This window comes from Natator depressus, chromosome 11 (genome assembly GCF_965152275.1).
Source record: "Natator depressus isolate rNatDep1 chromosome 11, rNatDep2.hap1, whole genome shotgun sequence".
Lineage (NCBI taxonomy): Eukaryota > Metazoa > Chordata > Testudines > Cheloniidae > Natator > Natator depressus.
Genome location: NC_134244.1, coordinates 38,478,714 through 38,500,670, shown reverse-complemented (window position 1 = coordinate 38,500,670; position 21,957 = coordinate 38,478,714). Strand labels below are relative to the sequence as shown.

At 39.7% G+C, this 21,957-nt stretch overlaps 1 protein-coding gene across 2 annotated transcripts; it reads left to right on the top strand.

The window, feature by feature from the left end:
* The first annotated feature begins 1,109 nt into the window (after positions 1-1,109).
* On the top strand, positions 1,110-21,794 carry FASTKD1 (FAST kinase domains 1). 2 transcript variants are annotated; one of them, XM_074966835.1, is made up of 16 exons: positions 1,110-1,290; positions 4,216-4,323; positions 4,537-5,014; positions 6,016-6,084; positions 7,231-7,356; positions 9,067-9,465; positions 10,828-10,938; positions 12,213-12,344; positions 14,281-14,767; positions 15,587-15,701; positions 16,574-16,702; positions 18,379-18,510; positions 19,058-19,171; positions 19,534-19,669; positions 20,063-20,177; positions 21,568-21,794. In XM_074966835.1, exons 3-16 carry the CDS (start codon positions 4,680-4,682, stop codon positions 21,655-21,657), a joined length of 2,490 nt encoding a protein of 829 aa, XP_074822936.1. In that variant the 5' UTR covers positions 1,110-1,290; positions 4,216-4,323; positions 4,537-4,679; the 3' UTR covers positions 21,658-21,794. The 2 variants fall into 2 exon arrangements, with proteins under 2 accessions (XP_074822936.1, XP_074822937.1); XM_074966836.1 differs by lacking the exon at positions 1,110-1,290 and adding an exon at positions 2,445-2,639.
* Positions 21,795-21,957: the final 163 nt, after the last annotated feature.

The following is a 21,957-nucleotide window of genomic DNA, read 5'->3' as shown; positions in this document are numbered from 1 at the left end:
GGGTTTTAGCCCATGAAAGCTTATGCCCAAATAAATTGGTTAGTCACTAAGGTGCCACAAGGACTCCTCATTGTTTTTGCTGATACAGACTAACATAGCTACCACTCTGAAACCTTAATTATTTCCTAACTTTTTAGTGCTTGCCTTTGTAACCTAAATAATGTCATTTTAATGTATGTGCAGGGGCATGCGCAAGGGGGGCCACAGGCCCCCCCAATAATTGGCAGGGGTATAGAACCACTCTGGCCCCAGGGCTGTGGCAGGAAGAGCGAGCTCCTCCCATCCTGGGGTCACAGCAGGAGCTGACAGCTCCACCGGCCCTTGGGCTGGGTTGAGGAGAGTGAGCTCCTCTGGCCCCAGGGCTGCGGCAGGGACACAGAATGTGCCCCTCCGAAAGCAGGGAAATTTAAATTCCTGCACGAGCCCTTTTGTGTGTGTGTAAAACAACAGATATAATGACTTAGTACATCATGATTGCAACATATGTACAAGTTAAACATACTGTAGGGACATTTTGCTCTGTTAGTATAAACTCGAAGTCCAAAGATAAATGCTGAATAGAAAAGTATTTGGGGGAAAGAAAAACAAAAAAGGCATGATCATTTTTTATTGGAAAGTCTATTTCTTCTGTGTTCTCTGACTTTCACTGAGGGGGGTCATAGGGCATCCAAACTCTGCTCAGCTGAAGACACAACTTGGTCTCTAAGGTGCCACAAGTCCTCCTTTTCAACTTGCCCAAAGTTTGCCCAGTAGAAGGAGTCCTACAGGATTGGCAATTTATCATAGAGCTGTGGAGAGGTTAGGGTTTGACCAGCTGAAGAAGCCAGAGTGCTAGTAGTTTGTCAGGAGCCTAACAAGGACTGCATGTAACTTGCATAAAACTGAATGGATTGCAGCCACTTTCTTCCCCAATAAAGAGAAACTATCCATGGGAACTACAACTCTCCCAGCATGCAGTGCACCCAGTGGACACAAAGTCTAACGGTTAATGATCCGCCTTATTTCCAGGAGGAGAGACTACTGATCCCAGCATTCAATGCTCCCAGTCGGGCTGAGCGGCCCGTCTCGAGCATTGCATGCTGGGCGTCTAGTCTGCACTGCTCGAGACTGGTCGTGAGGTTTCCGGGGTGGCCGCTCGGTGTGTTCCCATCGCATCTTGGCAGTAGGATTGCAGAGCGGGGTGCGGTTGCCAGACGGGGTCCTACTGTGTGAGCCCCCCGCAGGCGTGAGCCTGGGGGCTGAGGCGATGATCTTTTGCCATGTGGCTCCGAAGAGCCCGGGAGCGCCCCGGTGAGTGGCCGGTCGCAGCCGCGTGGTTTTGCGCCTCCCTCCAGCTGTGCGCTTGCCAGGGGGCTGGGTCCCTCAGGTTCCGGGTGGAAGCTGGTAACTGGGGGTTACTGAAGCGCTGGCAGACATTTCAGGAGGGCACCAGAGTAAAACTCCCCTCTCTTGGCCGGAGGGGGTTGAATGCACCCACATGGGTACCCTGGTCCGAGGAGGCCCCACAGGGGTCTCATGGGCACCCGCCTGCCCCCACGAGCATCGGCATGGCAGGGAGAGGGCCATCATACTCCCATGCCAGTTTTCGAAGATGTATAACAGCTAAATCTGGAGGTGTTTTCAAGGGGACAAAAAGACCTCTCTCTGACTTTTGGAGTTATCCCCCTTTCAGATTTTAAAATTCTGTTGCAAACCATGCAGAGGTTGAAGTACCTTAAAATTATGTACAGTATTCATAAAATGGGAAGTGTTAGGCCACCCAAATATAGGGCTAATTACTGTTCCCCCTGTAGTACTTGGCATACAGTCCTATACATAGATTCATAGCTCTTAAGGCCAGATGGGACCTTTACATCTTAGAAGTGCTGTATGAATACTTGTTGCCAGCATATTGAATTGCACATGGCAATAAACTGCATGAAGTTAGCAAACAGAAGGAAAAGAAGTTAGGTAATATTTTACCAACCTTGATGCTGCCTTGGCTATGACACAACTCAATAAAAGTAAAACCAGTAGGTGGTGGGGGAAATCCACCCTGTTGTATGTCTCTGATCTCAAAACAATAATGCACTGCTAAAAATGGTTTTTTGAATGTGCCTTATTAGTATGTTATTGGAAGACATATAAAGTTCATCCTTAACTGAGAACTTTGTGGTTCTTATTGGTTTATGAGCCAACTTTAAATGCTCAATATGTTCGTTTAATCTGTTCTGGGGTAATTTTAAGGAGTTTCTTGTCCTTTCAGTAAATCTTTTGTACAATACATAGAAAACTATGTAATAAGCCTGTTCTTTGAATAGGTTTTTGTGTGTTTGTTTTGACCAGTATATTTTTAAAGCTTATGGCAAAATAAATTTTACTCTGTACTCATTTTATTTCACTTCTCTTTGTAAAGAGTAAAAATTGGAATTAATGTTGTCTTCTAGGATTTTTAAGAGCTTTGGGATAAATCATCTGCTTCAGTTAAAAGCCTACAGGAAGGAAAAAGTTTATTGGAAACTGTGCAGCTCCACCAGGCAGAGGTCCCAAGCCCTAGTCCTTGGGATGGAGGAATTTGTGGGTCTGCAGAGGAGCTGGGGGCATGGATGTTCTGAGCTCCATGGGGAAATCCTGTGGTACCCAAAACATCTCCAGAGAAGGTCATCATCTCCTTTATCTCTCTTCCATGGGGCTAGTGACCTACTTTCCTTCTCACTGTCTTGCAGCATAGCTTGTTAGCACATGTGGCAGAGCCTGTACTCACCTCTACCCTGATCCTATGAAGGGTCAGGAAGTGTGGGAGTTATTACTGAAACCAACTAATTTCTTATTGTCTGAACTGAGGGAAATACTTAGTTTACAGTTATGTATTGCTAGTAACACAGATAAGGAAATGTTTTAAAAATTATTTTTAACCTGACAATGCCCCTTTTAAGTGTTTGTGTGATGCTTTCTTAACTGTGTTGTAAAATTAGGCTAGGAAAATATCTGCATCAGTGTTAGTTGGCCAGCAAGATAATGGGGTTGTCCTAATTTTGATCTGTGCTCTCATTCTCTCAGAATGAAAGAAAAAATAATTTTCTGTTTCTTTAGATTGTTTACTTTATGTAGTTTAACAGCTCTGTGTAAACTCAGTCTCATCTTTTCTACTGAAAACCTGTCTCTCCTGAAGAGTAAATCAGTTTCCCCTTTTGATTGTCTGATTTTGTGTTTTTTTCCCACACAGAGAAACAAGGGAGAGAGAAACATTTTTTGAAAAATGGGAAAATGTGATTGTAAAATTACAAAAATTGTCAAGGGATGCGGGGACCAGTGTAGTACTTAGAATGTTTTTAACTTATTTGTTGAAAACTACTAGATTTCCAGTTTACAATGTCTCTTTATTGAGTATTGGTCTGCATTTTAGCTTATTTCAGTACCAGTAATAAAAGTCCTATGTTAAGAGGTCATAACTGGTATAAAAAGGCCTGCATCTCAAGGAAATGAGTAAGTGTGTTGCATTGCTTCTAGAAGGAAAAGTTCAACTACACTGGAGTTACTTTTTATGGACAAGGTTATATAAAATAATCACAAAACCCTTTATAATACAGAGTTAGAGCAGAATGAATGTTTTATAGAGATCAGTACAGTGCAGAATGGATAGAAGAGATAAAAGTATTTGATAAAACTGGAGTAGAAAGGAAATTGAGGTTATAAAAAAATACTTAAAATTGTCTACAACTTGATAGCAGGGAAATTCCTGTCCCTTCTGATTTTTTTAAATTATTTTTTTGTTTGCTTTTTGTACAGAATACTTTATTTTGTGTTTAAATGGAACATAAATCATGACAGATTAATTTTCTTTGTTTCGTAGAATCCCAGGTTTGGAAGGGACCTCAGGAGGTCATGTAGTCCAACCCTCTATTTTTGCCCCAGATCCCTCAATGGCCCCCTCAAGGATTGAACTCACAACCTTGGGTTTAGCAGGCCAATGCTCAAACCGCTGAGTTATCCCTCCTCCCCATTTGTTTCCTTATGTGTGCACCAGCATCCATGATGTCATGAATGTGTGCCACACTGAGAAAAGCATGTGATGGCTTTTGGAGGGTTTTTTGGGCTTTATTATTATTTTTATTTTTTTAGTTAAAGGTGAACTACAAAAATGAAAATTGCGACTGCTCCCATGCACCTCTGGAATAAGTTCACTACCACGTATCAACTGTTCAAAATAATGTATGAGTTTTCTTTCTTTTGTAGGACTGCTGTGTATTGCTGGCTTGGGTTTGGTGTGATTCCCAGTACGTGCTATGCTGGTGAAGTCAGACCTGCACCTGAAGAGCACTGAAGTCTGTTGATGGGAACAAGGTAAATCCTGTTTTTGGATATCCAGTATGGGGGGAGCATTCACAGGAAGAATTTGGGCCTCACTTTAAGTCTGACGTATTATGAAGAGAAATTAACTCAAATGTTTAAAAAGAAATAGTTTTAATTTTTAGCTCCTAATTATTAACTTACCTAACTGTCTTAAATCAGTACTATTACAGATACATTAGAATTCATTTATACCTCTTCCCACAGTGTCTATAAAAGATGCAAGAAAAACAAGTTTGTATGTCTCAAAATGCCTCATCTTCTTGCTAATAGAAGCTGTTTATTATGAAAAGTGAAAGAGGAAAACATCTTTCTGGACATCTTAAAAGTAGCTTGTGGAGGTGACAAAAATGCTTTGTTTGAGGAATATTTACGCATTTGCACTGAGACGCTGCCAGTTTCGAACTCTGAGTAGTGACACGTTGCTGAGCCAGTTAAATAGCTGCACAACTGAAGATCAGGTCTTTGATCTTGTTGGAAAGAACAAAGCCAAATTATCTGAAAAACACGTTGGAAGTGCAATTAGTCTACTGTGGAAATTTCAAAAGGAGAAGTCCCAACTGTTGAGGAGTATTGACTATGTAAAAAATCATTCCCAGTTTCTTACTCTTCGCATTTTAGCTGAAAACAAGATAGAATTCATGGATAATGATCTCTTGGTGGATACGCTGTACAATGTATTGAGGTAAGCAGTATAATATTAAATTTCATATAACCAATTTTAAATGAACCCTGTAAATTGCTTGTAAATATAATCTTAAACATTTTATTGTTCAGTTAAATAATATTGGCTTAGAAGTTAACTTTTTTGTCAACTTTTCTTCTTCTTGACTTTTATAGCCTTCTTCCAAAACTCATGACTGTACTCCTGGCTGTCATGCAAATTGGTCTCTTTAAGGTCCGTTAATATTCAGTCCATGTAACGAGTCTTTGGCATTGATTGTCTTCCATCCACAATGCTTGCAAGGGCCATCCTACCAATATAAGTCTTGGATCTACACTGGACAATGTAACCTGGCCTCCCTCAATTCCCTCAATTTGTCTTCAGTTAGGGAAAACCACATTTTTGTTATCTTCTCTCATTTTAGTAATCATAGATGTAACAGTACTAGGTACAAAAATTCTCAGTCACAAATGTGGGTTTTTTTCAAGTTGATAGTGTCCATTGAACTATACTTTTACATTTGGTAACCTTAATGGAGATAACTGCTAATTTAATTTTTCCAGTGAGCAACATGTGTTTGTTTTAAAAATGAACAAACCTGACTATTTTGTATTATTTTGAAATGTATTAGGCTAAGCTTCTTTTATTTAATTTCTTTTATATAAATATATCCTTCCAGCCTTGTGATTAAAACACAAGGCTGAAAGTAAAGAGATCTGGGTTTTACCCTGTCCTAGCTTTGCCATACTGACGGTGAGACTTTAGACAAGTCACTTAATGTCTCTGTGTCTCAGTTTCCTCATGTGTAAAATGGGAATACTTATCTACATCACAGGGGTGTTATGATGCTTAATCCATTAACATTTGTAATGCGCAATTAGACCTTTGGTTGGAAGGTGCCATAGAAATGCAAATTATTACTGGATATAACTTTCTTACTAGAGTCGGTGTAGCTCTTTTAAAGCATATGTTAAGAGTTATGCACCTCTGCCTGGTTTGTCTTGTCTTTAATCATTATGAAGGTTCACTGTTGAGGCCCATGATTCTCTGGTAGAAGAGCTGGTCATGGAAGCATGGAGAAGATTAGAAAGGCAAGTATTATGCTATTCTACCTCCAGAGAGAAGTAAATTACAAGCATGTTCAGCTTGAGTTAATGTCTATAAAAGTTCTCTCACACGGTGCTTACTAGAGTTTTAGACATTATCTAAGTATTTTATATCATTATTTTAAACCTCAGCTATCTTTTTGGATTGTCTCCTCTTTTGAACTGGTTTTGTTTTGTTAACATAATCAAGCTTTGAGTATTGATGGAGTTTTGAATTGCAGGTGGCCAATGGAGGTGCTCAGATACTAAACAATAGAGGCTGTTGTATCTAGATGAATAAATGCAGATTTAAGATTATATTTAGATGTGTGAACACATACACCACCGACAAAGGAAATTCAAAGAGGGCATACATGCAGTTTTGTATTGATAAATAAAGCAGGGATATGCTTCTTGTCCGGCTCTTTAATGGTGGATATGTCCCTCTCCTCCTCACCATCTTAATTTTGGAAAAGACTTTTTTAGTATAGAACCCTAGTATTTTTCCTTCTTTGCATTTGTGTTTATTTTGAGATTGCATTTTTTGTTCCTCAGTCCCTGGCTGAATGCAGCGGTTGGCATCCCTCTCTTCTGTTGTCACCAACAGGACAGAATAGTCTGTCCTAGCCTACTAGCTAAAACACACTGACAGGCTAGTGAAAAGCCTGTACTGCATACTAATACCCACACCAGGTGACTTTCAGATTCACTTCAGCAACATTTATCCAACATGGCAGCAGTTTACTGCATGATAGAATAATCTTAACCACTCCACTACAGTGGCCTTACTAAACCTAGGAACTCCTTCTGTACTTTACCAGACTGTGTACACACACTTCTTATTGTCTTATTTTGATATGAAAATCAAATTTTTTAAGGTTTAAGTTTTTAAGATGTTCAGAACTCTCTCCTTATGGACTTCTATTTTATTTTGGTTGAGGCATGCATGTTACTAGGGGATGACCTATCAGGAAAGCAGTTTATATTGGTCTGATTTTGGGGGGAGGGAAGGGGCAGAGAGATTGTTTCTTAATTTTAAACTTCTGTCTACTTGCTAATTTAATTATTGTATTAGTTGTTTTACCTCCATGCTTTTATGGAAAGAAAAATAATGTTTACCGTTCAGTTTTCTTTTGTTTGATGTATCAACAGGTTTAGTCTGCCAACTCTATCTAAGTTTGCAATGTGTCTGAATGAACAACAGATATACGGTAGCCCTCTAACTGGCAAAATAGCTGATATTGTGAACATGAACTTGGATTCTATACAGGACACAAGGTAATTCTGGTTCAATGAAGCTGAATAATATTAGATGCAATATGTACAGAATTATTATGCCTTGTTTATTCAAGACTTTGACTTTTTATCAACTTTTCAAATTTTGGAGGAGGCAAATAATTGTACAATGGCATAGGGTCAGTCTTCATGGATGAATCCAGTCTGGGAAATTTAAATAAGTCATCTTCTGAGTCTCTTTGGGGAAAACATGTGCAAAACTTGTTCAAGAATTTATTTGATCCTTTTACTGTCCACAGCTTGCTTAAAAGAGTAGTTTTATACTGTGCTAATGAAAAAGCAGGGGATATTACTGTACCCTAATTCTGAGTCTTACCTTGCCTTTTCTGAGGTTTTAGACAGGGGTGGGCAAAATACAGGCCGGATCCAGCCTATCTAACATTTCTGTCCGGCCCGCCATAACTAACATTTCTGTCCGGCCTCCTCTGCCCCCTCACAATCTCTGAGTCCCTGCTGCTAAAAGTCCCGCAGTGCAGCAGGGCACTCAGGTAGGCTGCGTGCCTGCCATGGCCTCACGTCGCTTGTGGAACTGGCTGCTGCTGACACATTTCTGTGTGCCAGCTGCAGCCACTTCTGGAAGTGGTGTGGGGCCACGGCATGCAGGCAGCCTCCCTGAGCCCTGCTATGCTGCCAGCTGGGAGCTGCCTGTGGTAAGCACCTCCCAACCAGAGCCTTCATCCCCACCTGCACCCTAACCCCCTGCCCCAGGTTAGAACCCCCTCCTGCACCCAAACTCCCTCCCAGACCCTGCACCCCCTCCTGCACTCCAATCCCCAGCCCAAAGCCCCTTCCTGCACCAAACTCCCTCCAAGAGCCCACACCCCTCACCCTCTCCTGCACCCCAACACTCTGCACCAGCCCAGAGCTCCTTCCTGCACCCAAACTCCCTCCCAGACTCTGAACCCCTCCATTAATATAGTAGAAACGTGCGGCCCGTGACAACTTACCAAAATTCGTGGAATTGCCCCCCTGTGAAAATTATTGCCTACCCCTGTTTTAGACTCAAGTAAACAGCAGGGGATATGATATCTCCTGTCCTGAGAATGGTAGTTTTTCAAGAATGGAGTTGAAGCTAAATCGAACACTAATGGCCACTGAGAATAGTAATAATGATGCTATTTGTTTCGCATTTTTCTTCTTCAGAGCACTTTCCAAAATTTAAGTAACTAATCTTCAAAACATCCCTTGTGTTGGACAGCTTTTGTGTTCTGGACTTACTGACCTTGAGGGTGGTCGGTTCACCAAAGGTCTACCTAGGATATGGAGAAGAGGAGGAAGGCCACGTCTCTTTCTTTCTTTTCAACTCTCCCTTGAGAACTGATTTTTGTATTTTAATTTTCTTTGAGCCCAAGCTTTTGCAGTTTTTTTTTATCAGACATGACATAGGTTCATCCCAAGCAGTTTACATCTGCAAACGGTCTGTTTCCTTATAGCAGAAAAATCCCAACTTTTTTATGAATCCCAGCAGAAACAGAATTTTTCATCGTTTTGCTTTAACGGAGAAAATATTTTTTCGCCCAGCCCTACTTTTCAGGTTGGATTTTAAACAGCCTTCAAAAAGAGAACTTCTGCAACATTCTCCGTAAAGCCTTTTCCTTGTCCATTTTCTGATTTAGTTAGTTATTTCTAAAAACGTTGTTAGGTTTTTTTAAAGCTCAGTGTGTAAGTGTAAAATTTCTTGAATGTTTTTAGGGTCCTGTCGGTTTTGATGATCAATATATCTGGTGTTATCTCACAGAGTTTTCGAGAACGATTAATACAAAAGGCTGAACTTCTGTTGGAAACAGTGAATTTCATCCATTTCAATCACGCCAGAAGGATGGTGCAGTTTCTTCGAAATGTCAGACTAACTTACCGTCCATTGCTGGAAAAATGCAATAAGGTTTTCCTTGAGAATCCCAGTCAGCTTGATCTAGAGAACATCAGTCTTATCCTTGGACTATACCAGTCACTACAGTTTAACAACACTGAATTCCGATTAGTCATTAAACAGAAGCTAACTGAAACTATTGATGATTGTAACAATCCTGTGAGTTTCACAAAATTATTTGCTGCTCTAGGGCCTATGGCAGGACCAGAAGTACGAGAACGGTAAGTTTAGCCCTATTTACATCTTATTTATGCCTAGTGTGTGTACACGCGTGCTCCCTCACACAAACTAGTACCTAATAGGATTACTGAAACTAAGACTTTAAGTGTTTAAAGCTATGCAAATCTTGAGTTTTCCCCATGCTCAGTATGCTATTAAAATGGATCCTTGTCTGGCCTGCTACTCTGTGTTATCCATGCATGCATAAGCAGAGAAGCAATTTTTTTCTAGTTGGCTTAATTTAGATTGCAAATTTGTTGTTACGTTGTGATACAATATTGTAACAGTTTGTCCCAAAAGCTGTTGTCTGGAAGGTGGAAGGGCAACACTGCTACACAGCCCCGCCCCCATAGCTTCATTACTAAGGCTGTGGTCCTGCCCTCCACTTGGAATGGAAGTGGCAAGCCTTAAGAAATTGGGACAGCAAAATGTGTGTCTTCTCTTTACACGAGAATCACAGCAGCCTGGAGTACCTCCTCCCCATTCTGTCCTGGAGAAGCAGAGGTTACAGCAGGAGACCTTCCAGTACTTATCCCAGCTGCTGGGTTGTAATTGGGCGCGGGGACTGGTTCTGTCTGCTCTTCTCATGCTACATACAGTCCCAGGGTGGTGGTGGGGGCAGCGGGGGACTCTGCGAAGCATTGTTTCAAGCGGTCTGCAAACTCAGGCAAACCTTGATTACATTTGGTCACATTTTCAAACTTTCTTTGCTGGCATAAGCTAGACTTCAAATGAAAGTTGAGATTTGGGTGTGTGGGGTTGTGCCCCCTCGCAGCAACTGTCCTGCAGATGACAGTGGTTAGCTGTGCTCATGTAGACTTGTTGGTCTATGATAGAGAGTTTCTGGGCCAAACTGATGCCAACAAACTGGTTCTCTATTTGACCTGATTGTGCAAAAAAATTAAGTTTGGAAATTCATTGGCAGACTGATTTTGAATAATTTAACACTCTTATGTCCTCTAAAACCAGTTTAAGTCAGTGCTAGATCCCATTATAAAGAGTGTAGCATGCTGGTTAACAGTGACTCACTCTTAGCCTCCTTTTAAATTTTTTTTTTCTTCTTCTTACAGAAGTAGACCATTTGCTGGCTTCTAGAATGATTTCAAATCATGTGCCCACCATGTACTCTTTCATCTTTTACCCAGTTGTTTATGCTTTTTCTACCCAACTGTGCTGAGGGAGGAAATAAAAAAGTGAGGGTCTTTATTTTGAAGGAGTTTGTTTCCATTATTTTCTACTATAGTTCCCACAGTACAAATCTCTTTTCCCTCCTTCTTCAGACAAATGTGATTACTGTATTCTCCTCTATTACACAGGAGAATTGTTGGAAACTAGCAAAATGCATCTTTTCTCTTACTTTTTAGGTTAATAGCAACTGCACTACTAATGGTGGAAGAATTTAACTGTCACCAAGCATTAGTAGTAGTGGAAACGATGGAAGAAATGGAATGTAGAAATTCACATCTGATTCAAAAGTAAATTTTTCTAATAATAATACAACATTATATTGAATTCTTGTTATAAGCAATTTCCACTTCCTACAGAAAAATACTCAGGCATCCTCACATATGAGGCAGAATTGTGCTCAAATTTGAGGAGGGTTGGAAGTGGAAGCTGATAAAGCCAGGATATATTGCAGTGTATATATGCTATGCTTGTGTTTCTTAGTTCTGTTGTCACAGCTGGACCCAAAGTGATTCAGTTGGTTCAGGATATTTCTTTGAAATACATGTGATCTCACCAAATTGACAATAACATCCTGAGCTAGTTTATGAAGATGTGATATCTCTCAGGCTCTCTGATCTGTTGTACAATACAGACACACAATTCAGAATACATACATATGACAAGCTGCATTGGCCCTGCCCTGTCTGGTGCAAAAAAGGAGCTGATAGGAACTCAGGCTCATATAGGTGCTGCAGGGAGGATCTGTAACAGCAGCTGTTCCAGGAACTGTGAGGAGGAGAGTGCCTGAGAAAAGGCTGTGGTCTGACCCCAGGCCTGTCCATCTGGGTTAAGAAACCCAGAACAGGAGGAATATTTTGGTATATTCTGATGTTTTGTTAAGTGTTCTGTAACAAACACACTGATCCTGCACATTTGACTAGCTCATCCGGTTTTCTGCTGAATTTTTTTCTCCAGTTTATCAGACTCTATTTTGAATTATTAGTTCATGTATCCAACCAAGCCAGATCCTCTCTTAGTGTAAACTGGTATAGTTTCACTGAAGTTGATGAAGCTATTCCAGCTTATGCCATTCAAGTATCTGGTCCACTGATTCTTATTCTCTAAATTTAACTGACAAAGTAAAAGGTCAGCACATATTTTCCTTGTTAGAGCAGTAGGAGGCGGTCTTAGTACTTCATAGTGATTGTTGAAACCATTTGGCCTAAACAAATCTTCATAAGATTAAACAATGGAGAGGCGCCTCAGAGCAAAGCCAGAGGTCTGACCGCGCCAGACCTTACATTATAGAGATAATACAGGACTAACACTGATCAGTTGCCAGTCTCTGAGGCTCCGATCCTACAATTCAGTATGCACAGATGGACTGCTGCATCAGTACAGAGCTCCATCGAAGTCAGTTGGGCTTCATGTGGATGCTGCAGTTCACCCACGCGCAACAAATTGTAGGATCTTAGGTGTTGTCTAAGTGATGTCTTGTTCATGATGTAAGAAGTTCCTCTGTGATGTTTTTCCACAAAATTATAATGAAGGAATTGATCCTTATCTTTCTCATTGGTTTCAGAATTGCTTCTCTTCTACATAAGTACTTGGATAAGTACAAGCCAGTAGAGTTGGCAAAAATAACACAAGCCTTGGTGCTCCTGCATTGCCAAAATGCAGAGCTTTACACCAAATTAAGAAGATTGGTAGTTGGGTGCGTATTCTTTTTGTAAATATAACTTGATTATTACATTAAACAATTGTTACTTCACAATTGTATACAACTTGTTAGATCTTAATGTTTTACTAACAATTAAACTGTTGTAGGAATTCAAGTCTAAAAAAGCACATGAACTTTAGGATGGGAAGTGAATGTGGTTTAGACTCTAGACATAGTAGTGATCTATGTAATAAATATGATCTCCATTGAATATAAGAATGGGCAAGGAGTCTTCTTACACTGGAACTCTAGAATAGGTGGCATTCCAGCAAGATCACTGATAGCTGCTACTTTGATTTTATTAGTGTTTGTGGGAAGAGATGATGAAAGGGGCATTTCTGCCTGGAGAAATGCCTAAAAATAATCCATTTGTGAGAAGTAGGGACTCCGGTGTCAGCCCAAATGAAAGAGAAAGGAGCACAAATTAGGGTATTCTTCTTTAACTGGGGAACCTCATGCGCGTGGCCAAGTTGCTGTGCCATAGTTAACCCAAACAAAGCTAAGGGGGTTTAATGACTCTGAATAGTTCATGTTGGGGGACTGTTGCTCCATTGACGAGGAGACCCTTTTAGGAGCCACAGAAAAGGAGCTCTCCCGCAATGGCTTCCCCCCATTGACCTTCCTGTGGGGGGAAGGAGCTCAGTCTGAATGGCTTGTTGGGGATAAGGGTGTGTCTACGTCCCTAACACACTGTCCAAGGTTCCTCTTGGAAAGGCCGGGAAAAGGTTCATTTGGCAAGCCCTGAATGTCTGCAGAATCTCATAATCCAAAAGATTTCTCTTCCTTCTCCTGCAATGTTGATACAGTAGGGGTATCCCTGGCAAAGGATGTGTTAATTCCTAACAAGGGGACTTTTTTCCCCAGAGGACCCAACAGACAGGAAAATAAAAGCTGCCCTTAGAAGGGACATCTAAGTTTTATCAGCAACCCTTAGAGCCTCATTGACTGAATTAGCTTCTCTGTGCCTTCCTCCCTCTGCCACTACTAGGAAGAGTGATTCAGAAGATGATAGAGGAGAAAGGGACTATCCTCGTCATCATCCCAGACTGATAAAGAAGGCTGTGATACTCAGATGTAGTGCAGGTGTTGGAAAGGTTTTTATTTGTCTCTTCAAGTAGGCAGGATCTCCTCTCTAAGGGCCTGCTCTTGCATCTCAGGCAAGACTATTTGAGCTTGGCAGTTTTACATCTGAGTGGCAAATCTGAGATATTTCTGTTACGTAATATGGCTAGGCGCTTTATGAAGTCTTCCACCCTCTTGGTCTATGCAGCTATTTGGACAGAATTCTTCTACTAGTATCAAGATAGACCAACCCTAAAAACAGGCATCCCAGCTCATCTGAATTTCTTAGAGGATGGTTTAAATTTCACATTCCAAGAAAAGAAAATTTATCTGATGACTTCATTTTCTCCAATTAACACTATACCTCTCTCCTTCCTTCAGCATGTAGCTTAGTCCCATTGCCTCAGCTTCCTCTTAGATCCTCTGCAATGTGGCTTCCACTATTTCCACACCAAGGAGATGGCTCTATTGACCTCCAGTTGATCAGTCTGAGAGCTTCTTTTCTTTTCACGTTTCATAATCTGCTTGCATTTAAATAGTGCTTCCTGTTCTCTGCTCCTTAGGCTTTCATGCCTCTGTTTTCACCTGCTCTGGTTCAGGTGATTCTGTAGCAGTAGTTTTGGTGACAGATATTAGTGAGTAAAGTGGCAGGAAAATGTTGGTCTCACAATAAATAAGACAGTAGTCAATGCTTTGAGCTTTTACCACATTGTTGTTGTCATTACTGCAAGCTTCTGAAATGTAGATGGCTAATGTGGTTAATGCTTTATTTTTCAAATAGAATTTATATTTACATAATTTATTTGCTATTTTTATCCATAAATTATATTTATCAGTACTTATGGTTTTTCTTTCCCCTTTCTTCCAGCTATTTACAAGTTAAGGTTGTACCCAGTGACATTTCTATGCTAACTCGTGTTCTGTCCATGCTTCCTTCTTCTCAAGTGGATGAAGTAGTGATTAACAGAGTTGATGCAATTTTGCCTCAGTGCAACTTAAGTGATTTGAATGCCTTTGCTACAGCTCTTGTCAGATGGGTTCGTCATGATCAGTCACATCAGCAAAGCACTTCTGGACCAGGTGCGAAGCTTCTGCAAAAATTAAGTAACTGCGGGCATCAGAGGCTTCAAAAAGCCAGTGACATGGATCTGTTGCTGGAAGAACTTAGATATATATCTGGAGAATGGTTTGAAGAAATACTTGTTGAAGAAACAATGAATACTTGTCAGCGCTTGATGGACCAGATTACATGGATGAACGTACTAGAATTTTCATCTTTTTTCGTCAAAACAAACTACCGCTCTACTCCATTACTTGATAGAATAGCTTCTGTGGCAGTTCAACATATAAGCAAGGTATTGATGATACTTCAGGTGTTACTATAATTTTAGTATGTCAGATGATATATGTTCATTTTTAGAAGTTTGGCTCCTGATGGTATGATCATATGTGTTGCCTTTTTCCTATAATATTTTTATTACAGTGCAGTGAGTGTTATTTCTCCTCTTCCAATGGCTTTGTAAATTATTCAGTAATGGCTGGAAAGAATCAGATTAACATAATGGTGGGAATGGGATTAAAGACACAGGAGACCTACTGATTTCAAACCTGTTAATTGGCAGTTCTAGAGGTTTTACTCTACTTCAGGTGTGAAATAGAGGAGGTTTTACTCCCAGAATGAAAATTTTCCTGAAAAAGGATTGTCCTTTCTAAGAGGACAGATGAGTTAGTCTCCTTTTCAACTGAGTTGTCAATACGGTATCTCCTGAGAAGACTCTGACAGTCTTAAACCTAATGTATTTTTACTGGTCTTGTGGTACTAAGATGAAACTAGAAGATTTTAGACAATGAAGCTGGGCATGTCTCTGATTTTGGAAAGAAGAGAATAATGTTTATATTGCTATAACTATCTGCTCCTACTTTTGCCCTGACGCAGAGACTTTAATTTCAGTACTTCCAAATATTATTCATCTGTTTTGTATATTTTAAAATATTTGTGTGCTGTAAAATCTGAGGAGCAAAGGAAATCATTGGAATTTAAAAGTAGTCCATGTACTCTAGGTCTTCTGCTTCTGAATTAGTTACAAATCTCTTTGTTACAATGCAACATCAGGCTGTGTTGAAATTGATTCTTTTTCACTCTTCAAATGGTTATTTTAAAATTTCTTATCCAGATCCATCCTTCTGGAACCTATACTATTCTCCTCCCCTTCACTATTATGAATTATGATCCTCCTCAAAGTGAAGAGTTCTTTGAGACTTGCATCCAACATTTTAGCTTTCACTTAGGTAAGTGATGGTAGGTAATGTGTAGGTAGGTAATGGTAGGTAAGTGTGTCAGTTACTGTTTTTCCAGGGCACAAATTTAGGTACACTTGATAAAAATGGGAATTGGATGGCTATTGAAACATATGGCTTAATTTTCTTTTCTTTTTCTAAGTAATGTTCTGCAGAATTCATTGTGTGTTTCCATGAAAGTTCACAGCCTTATTTCAGCCTTCAGAAATCGCTCTTGCTATGGGACTAAGAATATATCTTGAATTGTTGTACAAAGAAAGTGAGAATTTAAATTAGCTGATATTCATGTGGATAAATGGAAAATCCTGTAAAAATAATTACTGTGGCCTTTCGTAAAGGGATTGGAATCAGGCCCTTAATTATTTGGGGGAGAGGAAAGATCTTGATGTTGATTACCAGAAGATGGTGAAGCAGGAAAAGATTAACAAAGACAGATTTCTTGGCTGATAGAATAGTTTGAGAGTTGTATGAAAGATTGCCATGTAATGTAGTACCTTGCTATTATCTCTTCTAAGACGAGTCAGTTTCTTTCTGCAGAGAATATGCCATAATTAGGCCAGGCTTTTGTGGAGTAGGAGAGGCACAGTTCCACTTGGCTGGTGTGACAAGCCTCGCTACTAGGAACAATATATTTTACAACACAAACTGAAATTTACTGTGTTAGAGTTTTACAGCCCTCACTGGGCAAATTGGAGAAGCAATGGGCGTGTGCAAGTCCGTGTGTGTGTATTTAACTCCAATTGATAGTAATGGGAGTCAGGCACGTTAATGGATGGAAGAATAGAGCTCATTAGACAATTTTCATTAGACTTTTTACAAATGTATGTAATACATCCATATAAATATATGTTTGGTTTTTAAAGGTTGTTTTGAGCCTCACCTCTTGGTGCTGCTTGGTTACTCCTTGGCTGTTGCTGAATATTTTCCTCCAGCCCTGATAAACGCAATATTTAATGTTGATTTCCTAGCCAAACTGGATGCCCAGCTTGAAAGTAGGTATTTATCCCTCAGTTTTTTATTATGCTTTTTATAAAGACTGTAAAGCTTATGAAATACCTTTTACATTGTAAATGATCCCAAATCAGTAACCAAGTAGATTGTAGATTTAAAAAAAAAAAAAAAAAATACTGTTACATTGAAACTCCAGCAACTACAGTCTCTTCTTCCTTTTACTTAAGGCCGGCTTTGAGATGTGCTGAGCTCATTCTATGCAAGGGCGCTTAGCACCTCCCAGGATCAAGCTTTTTATATACTAAATCCTAAATTTCTATTTCCTCTGCAAAATCTTATTACATCAGCACATGAGCAGGACAGGAAGTGCTGTTTTCTGCTCTTTTATGTCATGATGTTGTTGGTTGAGGTAGGGAAAACATGAACTCCTGTCTTGGCTAGTCAGTAAAGGAGGAGTGTCTTTTCAAATATTTTCTCTTGAATTTCAAGTATATTTTCATTTTAAGTCTTAATCCCATCTGCTCAACCAGCTGGCAAATCTGCCAACTAGCAAACAGGCTCTTCCTGTAACAGAGTGAGTTTGATACTACTAAGAATGCAATGGTTTGGGGAGATGTTTTATATTTTAATCAACCTGCTAAATTGTACCATAGTTAGTCTGTGTAGCTGTCTATTTCTATTTTTACCCTTGTGCTCCTTCCCCCACCCTCTCTGTTGATTTGCTACACACACTTGTTGCATCTTATCTAAATTTAGGCCCTATCCTGCAAAGAATGATTGTTGTTTCATAACACCTAGTTAAAGTGTCTGTGTTACGTAAGGAAACACTGACTTTTATAAAGTTTGTTCTTCAAAAAGTTCTTTGCCTTTTAGACTAACACCTAGATTGTAACCAGTTATAAACATTGCAAATTAAATTATTTTGCTTACTTTTTTCTGATTTAACTAATTTAATTATGTAGGATGTGGTACAAAATGGTGTGGTAGATAAGTATGCTAATATAGAAATTGAATTACTTCTAAATAATTGAGTCTTCCTGGAAGACACTTTTCCAAATACAACTTGATTCAGGTGATGGTTGGAATCCTTGGTGGAAAGGAGTGGGGAAATAAGTGTATTGGTTTTAAAAGACATAGTGGGAATCTGAGCATCATCAAGGATTTTGTTTAGGCTTTGTTTGCAGTTAGTTTGTCCTCATATTAGAGCTCACATAAAATTTTCAGAGTGGTTATTCATTTCCCAGACCCAGTTTCTGTTTTGAAATAAATTATATTACTGCAGGAATCTTACGAGAATACTGTCACATGTATAGCTCAGGAAATAGTGTGGAGGTTTTGTCCACAACAGAAGACTCCTCCCAGACTTTCTCTCTCTGTAACCAAAGGGGTGAGCGCTAGTTCCAAACTTTGATTCCGTTCCCCCATACACATTTTGCTACAACTAGGCTGCTGGGCTGGCCCCCTGCCATTTAGTGAAGAGCTGATGGGTAGGAAATTCAGAAGAGATGTTTTGAATGGCTGTATTTTTCTGATGCCTTATTGTTGAATAAAAAGAGAAGGAAAAAATTCCAGTTGAGGGATTTCCATATTCTGTGTAAGATTCTGAACGTAAGTGCATTAATGCACTGCTAGCTGAAAGGCTATTTCTCCATTAATTAAGTAGCCATTTTGAATGCCCTCCAGACTTCCTGTGTTCCAGCTGACTTTTTAAATTCAGCCCTACCAGATACCTTAAATTGGAGGGTCCGGTTACGCCTGATGGAATTGAACAGAGCCGTGTGTCTGGAATGCCCTGAGTTTCAGATCCCTTGGTTTCATGAGCGCTATTGTCAGCAGATGCAACGTAAAGGTCAGTATTTTAGGAGCGGCAACGCCGTTTTTGTTGTTAGTTATGGAGGACCAACAGTTTGGTAGGTGCTACGTTTCTGGTAGCATTTTAATGGGATTATTTATTAGCATACTATAAAAGCTGATAACTGAATGTAATACTTAGCACAAAAAGAAGTCAGATGAGACCTTAAAAATGGATGTCCCATCTGTCCTGCATTGATGTGAAAATATCCTGTGGCAGTACCTGTAAAAAGTAAGGGTTTACTCCAGTGTGCTTGGGCAAAATTTGCCCTCCTTCTTACCTTGTTGTGGTATGTGCCATTTATGCACCTCGCTGCCACTCTTCTCCTCAAAGGTGGTGGAGCTACATGTAGGTTGTGAAAGGTTAGCTTACAAAAGTAGAACACCACCAACCTTAGTGTTCTGCAGAAATGCTTTCATCCCACAGTCTGTTTTGAGATAGCTAGTGTAACGATTGCAGTTTTCTGTTTACTGTGACATTATTTTTATTTCAAGCCTACAGGCCTGTATGTTGATGCTCTAATTTGTCCATTTTGCTTTTGTAGGCAATGGCAGCACAAATACAGCACAACAGCAGATTCATAGAATGCTGGGGGAGATCTTGGGAGGAAGCCAGTATGCAAAAGTATCTGTTCTCACGCCTTACTACTATGGAATAGGTGGGTGGTTAACCAGGTTGGTGGAAATAGCCTTGGATCCACTAGTCCACAGTTAATTCCTGTAGGGGTTATTATAGGCCTGAGTCTTCTCCCTAACTCCATTGCTATATAATATCTGAAAATTGTGCCCCAAATGTCTAAGTATAATAAGCCATCCAGCAGAATGTTGCTATTTTGGAAACTGGATACAAAGTGGGTCTGAAAAAAGGCCCCACAACTCACTTTGCCCTATGTAAAATAATATTTGATAACTCCAGTGATAACGGTAACTTAGTTTTTCTTAAAATAAATGTTCTAGATAGTAAATCAGATCCATTTTCCTCCTATATTGATTAGTGTACTGGGTTATTGCATTTTCTTAGATTTTGAATGCATTCTGGATAAAAACAAAAAGCCTCTTCCCTATATGGATCAGAGTATAGTTTTGGCTGACTTAGTGCAGTGGGGACCAGACATCCAGCTCCTGGGGAAGAAGGGGCTACCACCGGGAGCACAGAGGTTAGTACATGGATTTCTATACATTAGATTTTGCTAAGTAGATGAACCAAGTTTGTATATTCAGGCTTTTTCTTACCCTTCATGCTGGCTGTGGCTTCTCTTTTTAATATACACATCACACCTCGTTGGTTTGGCTGTTTTCCTGTTTTACAACTACCAGAGGTGTAAAAGGGAAAAGCTTTTGGGAACCATCTAGAGTTCATATTTGTCTAGATAAATATGAAGAAAATTTAGTCTTGACTTAAAGAATGAGTTTAATTTTCTTTAAATTTTTAAACCTTAGTTTTCAGGTTATTCTAATGGTAGTCTGACTACAACTATTATAATTGAATAGGGGGAACATTACTAGACATCCTACTAATATTTGAAAGTAACTATTCTGTTTGTTAGCAGAATTGCTGTGGAGTTTCTGGATTCTAAAGCTTTTTGCAAAAATTCATATCACCTCAAAGGAGACACTGCAATGAAAAAGAGACACCTGGAAATTTTGGGGTACCAGGTGGTTCAGGTATGGTGCACACAATCTGTTATATCAATATCTTATATTTGGACTGGTGTGTACAATAGAACCCTCTAAGCTCTCCCCTTCAAAAACTTTATACAGTTTCTCTTTAACAGGAGAGGGCATATGTGGCAGGATGCTCTCTTGTATTTGCAGGGGATTCTCTAGGCTCTGTAACGTTGTTGGGGAAAGACAGTATTTTTCCCTACCAGGAGGAAATAGCTATGGAGAGTGTGTTGTCTAGTTCCTGTTCACTAGGAGCAGCTGCAGCAAAACAAGGCAAATGATCTTGTATACCCTTCCTCCACTACAGCATAGTGGCTGCTTTGCCTCTGCTGTCAAACAGAGGAAGTGAGGGATGTGCTACTCTCTTTGGAATGCAGCACTCTTTGGTAGATGATTGCTGCCTTCTAAAAGGAATGCCAGACTGGAACCACCTCTAAGTGGAGAGAAGCTCCATTTAAAAGGAGTGAAAGTCCATTGAAATGCACTGAATCAATTTGGAAATTTTGCTCCACTTCAGTTCAAGTGGGGGCTTTCTACACTAGGACCGCCTAATTCTCCACTAGTGCAGCTCCAGCAGTGGAAGTTGTGGGATAGACAAGGCATGGACACTTACCACTGTGGTGTATAGCCCAGACATAGTGATAAAAACACATGTCCTGCCTACGCTACTGCTTCCACTGTTGCTACAAGTGGTGGAGCTGCCCCAGTGGAGGATTAGAGATCTAGGTTTATTATTCCTCCAAATTAGTGTAGACGTAAACAAAGCTTCACTATAAGCAGGTTCCACTCTAACTCTTGCTTCATCTACTGTAATTTGAAACAGAATCCCGTCCATGTGACTTGCAGTTTTGTTCTTCAGACAGCTTGAATACCCTTAATTTTCTCCCTCTGGTATTCTTCTGACACTATATGTTACCCAATTTTTATCATGTCATTTCCTGTCTGAGGCAGTTTTTAAAATTTAAGGGTCAGATCCTCAGCTGGTGTAAATTGCCAGTTTATACCAGTGGAGGATTTAGTCCTTAATTAGAAGTATTTTGACATTCGGACAGGAAATGACATGGTGATGGAGCTATGCCAACTTACTCCACCTGAGCATCTGGTCCTTCATCTCTACTATTATTATATGAAAGCAAGCTGACTGTTACCAGGCAAATACATTTAGCATTAAGAAATTCCTAATATTAAAAATGAAGCATAGCCCATATAACAATCTTCAATCTTCCATATCTTATCTCCTATAACAATCTTCAGTCTTCCATATCTTAAAATGGAGAGCATGGGTCTTAAATAAAAGGTGCCACGTATTGCATATGTGTATCTACTATGACACTGTGTCTAAAAAGAAGAAATGTTAACAGTAAGTTACCGTGCAAACTCTGTCTTACAGATTCCTCACTTTGAATGGAATTCCATGGAGCTGTCATCAAAAGATGCATGGATGGAGTATCTGAAAAAGAATATATTTGAAACAAATTAATATAGAAGAGACAATCATGAATATATATTTTCATATAAACATTTAACTTTATCACGTAATATTAAATATTTTGTAACCTTAAGACATTTATTCTCCATTGAAATTTCTTTATAGGCTTGACTGAATAAGGCACTGGGAATCAGGAGATTAGAGACGTAATCCTGAGTTTATCAATGACTTGGCTGGTTGCAAAGGTCTAAAAAAGTGATAAAGTTAAATTTTACATTATTACCAAGTTATAGCTTGCAACCAACTGGGACTCTGGCAGCTTGACCATAAAATGATACTACCACCTCCTCA

Excerpts from the sequence above, each read along its gene's own strand:
- FASTKD1 (XM_074966835.1), top strand. The coding sequence starts at position 4,680 with ATGCTTTGTTTGAGGAATATTTACGCATTTGCACTGAGACGCTGCCAG. Across the intron at positions 14,768-15,586 it reads CAGTTCAACATATAAGCAAG|ATCCATCCTTCTGGAACCTA; the intron begins GTATTGATGATA and ends TTTCTTATCCAG. Across the intron at positions 15,702-16,573 it reads ACATTTTAGCTTTCACTTAG|GTTGTTTTGAGCCTCACCTC; the intron begins GTAAGTGATGGT and ends TGGTTTTTAAAG.